At 41.8% G+C, this 10137-nt stretch overlaps 1 protein-coding gene across 1 annotated transcript; it reads right to left on the minus strand.

Moving 5' to 3' along the window:
* Window positions 1–100: 100 nt before the first annotated feature.
* Window positions 101–10137, minus strand: rad51 (RAD51 recombinase). The gene is made up of 10 exons (XM_071899228.2): window positions 10092–10137; window positions 9387–9473; window positions 8615–8752; window positions 7782–7899; window positions 7061–7152; window positions 5002–5096; window positions 4385–4498; window positions 4144–4273; window positions 3328–3449; window positions 101–611 (listed from the first exon to the last, which is right to left on the minus strand). The coding sequence occupies exons 2-10, from the start codon at window positions 9468–9470 to the stop codon at window positions 488–490; spliced, it is 1017 nt and encodes a 338-aa protein (XP_071755329.1). The 5' UTR covers window positions 9471–9473; window positions 10092–10137; the 3' UTR covers window positions 101–487.

Here is a 10137-nt window from a genome sequence, read left to right on the forward strand (position 1 = left end):
TTGTTATGCTTCTCGTTTTCAACAGCATTCTTAGAATAAACACAAGCGATGACAGTACTGACGCCAGACACCCGCTCAACAAAAACGCAAAGAAGAAAAATCAGATCTGAGAAATTATATTAAAAGTTATTACAAAAGGAATATTTTCTTTCGACCACTCGATAGGTGAAACTGCCCAGTTTTCAGAGGCTGTAAAAAAAAGAAGAAAATCCTGCTTCGCTGCTGCATCACTGAGCTCCAAAAGCCTCGATCTACGCTCTTTATCGTCTCTCCGCATCGTCAACTCTGCTTTACTCAGCAACGAGCCGACACAAAATCATACACAACCCAAATGTCTCGGCCTTCGTCTCTTCATCAACCGTTTGTCCAAGGTTTTCTATGAAGGCCGTTCTGTGGGTGGAAAAAAAAAAAATCACACGTGCGATACTGTAGTCCAAGTGACAGTCAAAGGGCACGACGCCCCGCTGCTTCCCATCATGCTCCCTGCTCAGTCCTTGGCGTCACCCACTCCGTCAGCGTTGATGGCGAACATGGCTTCGGCCTCGGGCAGGCAGGGCGAGTCGTAGATTTTGCAGATCCTCGTCTCTCCCCGGCCCTTCCTCAGGTACAGACTGGAACGAGAAGCTTAGTTTTAGTCCTGATTTAAAGTCGTGAAGGAAAAATGCCACTTTGGAGACTCTTATGCTGTTATATATCAATCTGTGATGTTCAATGCAATCCAGGAGTTATTATACCAGCCGCCGCGTCTGCCGCCGATCCTTCGTGTGAACGCGATAACTTGAACAGTTTTTATAACAGTTATAACAGTATAAAATTTGGTATGGACATTGATGACCCCTAGAGGAAGAACTCTACTGATTTTGATGTATTTAAGATTATAATCGGCCTGATGGTGGCGCTATAATTAAAGGTCAAAAATAAAAAGTTTAAAGGGCTGTATCTCCCACACCGTTTGTCCGATTTACATGAAACTTGGTACACATCTCCACCTAACCGTACTCTATAAATTTGCTATAGGGACCCTCAAGGTCCGCCTGGAAAATGTTTGAGATATTTTGAATTATTTGAAAAACACATTTTTAACATCTCTTCCTACACCGTTTGACCGATTACCACCAAAATCGGTCCTACACTCTTTAAATTTTGTTCATAGATTGTTGATATCTACTGTAGTTTTGAAGATATTAACTCTTAAAGTTGTGAAGGAGGCATTTTTTTCAGTCAATTTTACATTTTACAACGCAGACCGAGCAGTTACATCATCCAGCCTCCATAAGATCAACAAAAACATTTATTGGCATTTCCATGTCAGTATACAATCAAGGCACTCTTTTTATCTGGCAGCCTCCTCCAGCACTGGGCTGATTTGAGGAGCGCACTGTACCTTCTCTTCATTTCAGATTAACCATGTTGCTGTATGTTTGAGCAAGTAACAAAATGTATGTCAAATGTAAGTCGCTTTGGACAAAAGCGTCTGCTAAATGACGTAATGCAATGTAAATTAAATGGGGAATAGTCCCCATATCAACTCCATTCAACTTCTAACAATCAATCTCATGTTCAAAGCCATATGCAGGCCTATAATATTTAGCCTCTGTTATTTGTTCAAACTGGGTATTACCATTGACTAAGTAAAGGAGTGTGATGTGAAGTGCAATTTACTTTTTTTAATTATTATTTATTCAAAATTAGCATTTTGACTAGTCCTAATGTAATGAGAGATATCTTAAATTAGCATTTTGACTAGTCATAATGTAATAAAAGATATCTTAAATTAGCACTTCGACTGGTCATAATGAAATGAGAAATATCTTCAATTAGCATTTTGATAGGTCACATTTAATTAGAGATATCTTAAATGAGCATTTTGGGGAATTGAACCCCAGACTCCTGCGAGACAGACAGGAGCAGCACAAACTGTTTGGACTGGGTGGCAGGTTTGCTTCAGTGGGAGGCGAGTCGCGTCTCAACTGCGACAGCCAGACCAACATTTGGACCGGCTGGCAGGATTGCTTCAGTGGGAGGCGAACGGTGTCTCTTCGCATCAACCACCAGCTTTTAATAAACCGCCGTCGCTAACCGCCAGACCACACCTTCGGAGCGGCCGGCAGGTTGGCTTCAGCGGGACGCGGACTGCCGGTTTTCACAGCGTCCAAATTTCTCTCAGAAACACATTTCAGTGAAAATAGTTACTGGTCTGAAATGAGGAGCATGTGAAAAGGTTCCCAAAGAGAGCCTCTTTCCACGGTCCGAGCAACAGCTGTGCCAGCTTCATACCTTACCACACAGAGCGTAGTGAGGTATGAAGCTTCATACCTCACCACACAGAGCGTAGTGAGGTATGAAGCTTCATACCTCACCACACAGAGCGTAGTGAGGTATGAAGCTTCATACCTCACCACACAGAGCGTAGTGAGGTATGAAGCTTCATACCTCACCACACAGAGCGTAGTGAGGTATGAAGCTTCATACCTCACCACACAGAGTGTAGTGACGTATGAAGCTGAACACCTGGAGCTGGGCTTCTTACACACTGCTGCTGATTGTGATGTCATCAGTGCAGCTGAGACAGAGAGAGTCCAGCTCCATCCAGTGATGTCATAATTATTTATGTGGAACATGCACACCGATTTCCATACAGATCCGACCAGATTTTGCCCAACAGCAGCATTTTGAGTGTACTGCTAGACACAGTAAAGCCAATACGAAGTTGGATATTGACACATTTTAACTTGCTATTACATTCTTCAGTATCAGAACTTGATAGCTTGAGGCCTGATGGCTCAACAGCCTAATATGACAAAACTGACAGTAATCTTAATGCAAACTTCCATGTTTCAGCTCTGGCTGCTGTACTGGCATGAACCCAGCCATCGCCACTAGCGGCTGTATTTAATTAGTAGTTAAATTTATTATTGAGCATTAAAAAAATAGTTAAGGTACATACCCTTTATTATTGGGGAATGAATTGAATGGCTTTTTATTACATTTGACTTAATGGGGTCTTCGAGGATTGGGGAATTTCGGGGATACACCCTTGCTGTCGGCCCCCTGACAGCATCCTAGTTTTGTGATGTGTGAAGTGCTGTAATTTACTTTTATGGTGAACCCACTTTCCCTCAACCTGCCTCCTCTACTGCTACTTCAGTTAGTGATTTCCTGCATTTCCCAGAATGACTTGCGACAACATCCAGAGAAGGGAACTTGTTTTCAATCATAGGTGGGTGTAAAGAGAGCAATAGTGATGACATTGTAAGAGCAGGAGAGCGCGAGTGTCCAGTCAAGAAAAACAAAAACAAAAACACCAAAATACACCACATCACTCACCGTGTGGTGGAGGCGTGGGCCAGAATGTTGCCGCCAATTGGTTTCTTGGGATCTGCAGAGAACATGGCCGCCCCGTCCACCTGGGCCACCACCTGATTGCTGATCACCACGGCAACACCAAACTGTTGTGTCACAGGATTGAGAGAAACCAAACAAAAAATCACCATGTAGTAGAGACTCCTCAGTTGCTTACAGCTGGCATTCACATACATCCAATATCTGTATTGTGAGGATGTGATTACATTTACATCTGGCATTAAATTGCATCTCCTGTAGACACAGTATTGGATATCTCGAAGGGTGTATGGCCCAAACGTCATGTACACACATACAGACACAGACTGATAGTGTATAATATATCCTATTGTTATTTTGATGCTAAAAAAGTTGCATATTATAGCTTTAACACTTCTCCTCACTTGTTCTCCATCCAGGACAATCAATTTTAACAAGCATGTTACTATCTGAGCTGCCTGCTGCCCGTTTGATTTGCGTGTGTTCCCTGGTTGGATCCCCACATGAAAGTTTATCCAGATTTACATACTGTATAACACATTGATTTCACACTTATTATTAGTTATTGTGACTAAATGAGTGTCTGATCACCTCAGAGGTGGTTTGGGGTTTGACTGGATCTTCAACACGTCTTGAATGCATTCACACCTGGATTTTATGCATCTCTGCTCTATCCGAATACAATCCGATCACCCAGGACACGTGATGATGCCGGGTACACGGGGGGTTTCGACTGTTGTCAGTTAACACAACAATTAATACCTTGGCGACTGACGCACCCAGCTCAGTTTTGTCACCTACCTCGTCTGCCAGCCTCAGCAGCATCCGAAGGAAGCGGCCCAGATGTCCTTGTCTGGCCGAGAGTTCCCCTCTGCCTGAGTAGTCTGTTCTGTACAGCGCTGTGGCACTGTCCACTATCAGCAGAGCGTACCTGGGAGGAAGAAGGGGGGTGGTTAGAGAGCAAACACTAGAGCTTCATATCCAACACCAGCTCTCTCCATAATAAGACAGGGAAGTGTGTGTGGAGGCGGCTGTGACCGACCTGGACTCGGCCATCATGGCGGAGGCTTGGTACAGCAGCTGGGTCTGGTGGTCGGTGTTGAAGGCTCGGGCGTAGGCCACGTTGTCCAGAACATCACTGCCTACCAACCCGTACCTTAACACAGACAGAGGGAGGTAAAATGTTATAGAATTCAATATACAGGGTTTCTACACATCTTCCATTTCCAAATTCCACTTTATTCCTTATCTGAATTTCTCGACTGCATTTGACGATGTTGGTCATTGTTCAGTGTGATGTATGCAGATAGCGGCTGGTCAATATGACTGTCAACTTGCCCATAACACACTACGCTTTCCATATTTTCCAGACTTGTGTGCAATTCTAAAACTTTTCAAAACCTGAAAATTGTCAAATTCATTTTCTATGCATTACATACGTCCAGCCCTTTTCCCTACTTGCACAGAAACCCTGAATGTCACGTAATTTTAAAAAAAGATGCAACACAAAACCTAAAGCAAATGTAACAGAACAGGAAGAAATGGACAAACTTTGAGGATTTGTTGGGGAATAGCCATGGCTATGAAGAACACTTTAACTTGGTGACGGTTGATGCTTACAATGTTGGACAAAGTTGAACAGGAAATGTGCGGACTCACCTCTCAGCGACGGCCAGAAGTCTCTCAGGTCTGAAGGTTCCCTCCGTGTCGATGTACATGGCTTTACCTTCTCCGCCGCCCTGATCGATGGGCAGCTGTGGAGACAAGAAAGTGGAATCACTACAGGTGCACCCACACCATTTTTTTCAGACCAAGTAAGTTTGAGTAATTTATTTACATACAAATACAACTACTACAACATTTTATATACCAACCATGCAACCTCTTCAACCAGGCAGTATTTAATAACCAGATCACTGCACAAGCCAGCTTTTTAAAAAAACATTCTGTATTTATTTTTCATTAAATGGAAATATATCTGTGGCTCTCATCAAATAGAAAACATTTCTTCTTATTTTTCCCATTTTCGCTCACAGGAAAATGCCCCCTCTCCACCAATGCTGGTAAATTCAGACTGTGGCTAGGAAGTAGGGCTGCAGCTATCGATTATTTTAGTAATCGAGTATTCTACCGATTATTCCATCGATTAATCGAGTAATCGGATAAGAAATACTTTTGCTTTATTAAAGAGCAATAGTAAATATACAAAAGAGAAAAGCTGTCCGCACGAAGCTGTCCATACGACACTGTGATTTACTGAAAACGAGGTGAAATAATTATTATTATTGATATTTATTACTAGGCCTAAATATCATACAAGTTCATAAGACTGGCTAATGTACATTTATTTGCTATGTTGAAGGGTTGCCCTACACCTGCTGATCCTACTCACTGCAATCAAACTAAACTGAATATACCTGCTGTATTGGACTGGTGCATTTTAGGCTCCAATTGCTACTTACACCACCTGATATTTTGCTTTCTGGGGTATTTTATGCATCACTGTGAGGGGAGTAGGTGTGTGTGTGTGTGTGTGTGGGGTGTGTGTGTGTGTGTGTGTGTGTGTATGTGTGTGTGACTATCATAATAATAACATGAATGAAGCTCAGGCTTTCACAAATTGACTGCAGCATTTTATTTTCTGTGGTTATTTTCTTGAGCAAAACTTAGCTAACTTAGGGACATCATAACTAGCCACCATATTGATTTACGTTCTTAACTAGCCATTACATATAGCCATAATTAACGTGCATTCTTTACTAGCCTTCATCTCATCCCGTTTTAATATTAAGTGCTGACTCCGCCCACCCGGGCCAGTTTCGGCATACGCCGGTAGCAATTACAAGTGGACCCTATCCTACAGTCCCTGCTCTCAGCGGAGGGAGGGGGCTACGCTGTGTGGGAAGCGCTGTGACCGTCAGACCTCTCTGGATTAGACAAGCAAGTAGAGAAAACCGGCATCAGCCGAACCAATTTATTGCCAAATGCTTTGGGATTCAACACATTAACATTGCTTCCCATGGTCAGAAAAAGTCGGCAGATTTGTCGCTAGTCGCTTTTGAGAAATAAAGTCGCCAGGGGGGTCTGAAAAGTCGCTAAGTCTAGCGACAAAGTCGCCAAGTTGGCAACACTGGATCCGAAACTTTGGACACTTTCTGTCGTTTTCTCTGGCCTGTCTCTTCTCTTCGCCCCTCGCTATTTTCTCTCTCTTTCTCCAGCGCGTTGTGCAACAGTAATAATCATCCGTGCGAAACACTGAGCGTGTATATAGTTATATGGATTAAACGAAGCTTCGATGCAAAGAATTTGCATCGATGATTTTTAGTAATCGAGTTACTCGAGTTTCTCGAGGAATCGTTTCAGCCCTACTAGGAAGGTTTTTCTTTACTCTACCACACACTTTGGCAGGATTTCAAGGATTTGGGGGATTTTTTTTTTCCATTTCCATTTCCAAAGATCCATTTTATTGATAAGAGCTAGAATCCACCAGCCACTGCAGCCAGAGGGCAGAAAGATTAGTTTCCTGCCCTAGCAGCTCTTTCTTGGTGTGGCGGCCCTGCATCCTGGTGTATGGATCATGACTACAGCTGAATGCATCAAGACTTAATAACTACAACAAAGTCGAGTGGATCACGTTCCATTACACAGCTTATACTAGCAGCCAGTAAGGCTTTCTGCTGAATGAATCCTCTCTCTCTCCAGTCAGTTTGGACTGTACCTGGCAGGTGACGGCGAGGGTGTGGCACAGCTGGGTTTTCCCTGTCCGAAACTCTCCAAACATTTCTGTGATGGAGCCCGTCTCAATCCCACCTGGAGGAGACAGAAGGGCATTTAAAGTGTCAGAAGAAATACAAAGACGTCAAATCATCAGTAAAATAAATAGCGTATATAAAAGGTGGAAGGATTAGAAACAGATATGCAAACAGGCAACATTCTCACTCCCATCTCTTGTTATTGTGTCTACTTTATGACTTCACTTGTACATTAGCCTTGTATTTTGAAACTATTCTCAAAAAAAACAGGGCAGGAAACAAAAAAAATTGTTTTGTGTAATGCTCACAGTGGTAGTACATCCCAAAATTCACCAGCCGCTATGCTATTTACCCAGCCAGCTCGATTTTTAGAATAAAATAGTTTGTTTTTCCCCTTTATTTATTTATTTTTTTGTAACATTATTTTAAGACATTGCTTTTTCTTTATCTATTTACTTCTCTCTGAAGTTTGTCTGTAATCATTGTCTGTTATTTTTGTTTGCCATTCTTGAAAACAATAAACAGATCAATTAAAAAAATAATAATAAAAAGACCTTGGAACAATGGTTGGTCAGCTGCCAAAGTGTCTGGTAGAATGAGCAAACTGGTAGTAATTTCCTACATTGTGAACCACACCATGACAAACAGTGTGAAAGTCTTTTGATGACTGGTGTGAGATCTACAGACCCTGCAGAAGCTTGTCCAGCTCCTTGGAGCCTGTGGAGATCTGGATGATCTCCGCTCTCCTCTGGTGGAACTCGGTAGCGGTGGTGAAGCCCATCGGCACCAGTTTGGCAGCTTCAGCCTGAGGGGGAAAACACACACAGACGGCACAGAATGTGAATAAGCTCTCAGATTCTCTAGAATAATCCTTCCTCAAATGAACAGCAAATAAAAGAAAACAATGAACCCAAATAATAAATACACTTTATATGCTTGAAAGTTAAATTTGATTGACAAAGAAAATCTTGCAAACCTGAAGTTAATCTGGTTTTCAGACATACTCTATTTTTGTGTTTTGGGGTGTTTTAGTAAAGTGATATTCCATCCCAAGAGTCACTTTGCCCTCCTCTAACTGTAAGTTGTTATACTTTGATTGCGTTTCAGTTCACTATCATGCATTCTGGGTGCCTAGCCTGCATACGCTGACTAGAAATTCATACATTAAGTTGCAATGTGTGTGTATAACAAACAGATTTCTGAACATATCCAGGTACCACAGATACAACGCTGCAACTTTGCCCAGGCATTATAGCTAAAGTGTGCAACATAAAATTAACCTTTTCTGTAACATATCAAGTCCTTTCATAATAATCTAACCAAAAGAATTGAGCAGAAATAGAAGTAATTTGCTATAAAGCACAGCACACAGATCAGCTCATTACAAATACATCTACATCTATTATAATACAATTTTTCCTTGCTTATTTGCGTTAGAAGCTGGATTTTTATAATTGAAGTAAGAAATCGGTGCTGACTACGGGTCCCCAGAACAGACAATTTTGGTGTCGACCTCTTACCAGAACCTTATCAGCTTTGGCCTCACTGATCCCCTTGATGTTGAGCAGCTCCTTCTTGGGGGCGTAGGCCACCGCCTCGATGGTGTGGAAGCCTGCGTCCTCCAGCTTTTTGATGTCACTGGCACTGATGCCACATTGCTGCGTGGGGAGACAGTGGAACGAGTATAAATCACATAAATCACTGGGTGAGAGGGATTCCTGGATTCACACATCCATGGCGTGATCTCAGAGTGACACATGACACCCCAGTGACTAGGGCTGGGTTGGCAATATGGTTGAAATCAATATCATGGTAATAATGAGGATTTTTTTCCATATCGATATAGGCCTATATCACGATATGGCTCACGTATGCATTATTACGTTAAATAATCTAATTAATGTTCATCCCATTGAACTGAATGGTAGTGTTAGGTGTGATGTCAAACAAAACTGAAATTTTCAAATAATAATAATCCTACCATACCTAATTTTGTCAGAGTTTTTGAATAAAATTTTCTTGTCATCATCAATTTAGACAGCAGAATTGTGCGTCACGATATCCCAAAATCACTTTATCATCACAATATGATTCCACTGAAAGACAATAAATGATAATATTGAATTATCGCCCAGCCCTACCAGTGACCCCATATTCTTTCTGGTCATGGATGGATAATAATGTCATATTTTGTTGTTCCCCATAAGGAAATGAAGGGTGGCCTCCCTACTCACTACACCACCCTAATTCCCCAACAGCACCAGCAGGAGGTCCCTGATCCTGGACACCTACCTCCAGTCTGCTCAGAGGCTGCGGGCCGAAGTTTTCCTCCTCCTCAACCTCCGCCTCCACCCTGGCCTCGCTACTCATCGCCATGGTCTGAAAAATGACACAAGTCTTCACATTAGAGAGGAAGAAGGAAAGCTGAATAACTTCTGTGCGACATAAAATTGATAAGTTAAATAAAACATTAAGGGTATGTTCAGCAAAGTAAGCAAGATAAACTGGCACACTTGCAAAAATTACAAAATTATAAATCAGGTTACGTGCAAGTCACACACTAACTTAACAACAGACAACATTTGCCATTTAGTATAATCCAGTTCTCGATGACAGTTTATGGATTTATCAAACCTAATGTAAAGTAAGCAATATATTAACTCAAATTATATCCAACAAAAACAACCTGGAATAACTTAATATATCGGCTACTAGTCAAACAAGCTAGCAGGTTCATTTCACTCGTTTAAACAGCCAATTTGAACCAGGTTGAGTCTAACCAAAAGAAAGAAATAGAATAAATATAACGTTAGCTGTTAGCTTAGCATTAGCGTTGTTGTCACATTAACAGCTAGCTTGCTACGGTTAGGGAACCCAGACAACGTCGCTTGATCAAAGACAGCGGCGTGACAAATTCAATCTTAGTTATGAGTTGCATTCTAATCATGAGCAACGAAAAGTAAATGTTTTGTTTGCTTGATACACTGGTTCACCTACCTGCTGTGGCCTTCTTGTTTCCCCTCAAAGTTAAGAAGTCTGTTTT

The sequence above is a fragment of the Centroberyx gerrardi genome, chromosome 18 (assembly GCF_048128805.1).
Source record: "Centroberyx gerrardi isolate f3 chromosome 18, fCenGer3.hap1.cur.20231027, whole genome shotgun sequence".
NCBI lineage: Eukaryota > Metazoa > Chordata > Actinopteri > Beryciformes > Berycidae > Centroberyx > Centroberyx gerrardi.

Bases quoted from the DNA above. Each gene is read 5' to 3' on its own strand.
- rad51 (XM_071899228.2), bottom strand. From the start codon at position 9,470: ATGGCGATGAGTAGCGAGGCCAGGGTGGAGGCGGAGGTTGAGGAGGAG. The intron at 4,499-5,001 runs GTGAGTCCGCAC...GTCTGTGTTAAG, and splicing joins CTTCTGGCCGTCGCTGAGAG to GTACGGGTTGGTAGGCAGTG. The intron at 612-3,327 runs GTGAGTGATGTG...TTCTCGTTCCAG, and splicing joins GCCCACGCCTCCACCACACG to TCTGTACCTGAGGAAGGGCC.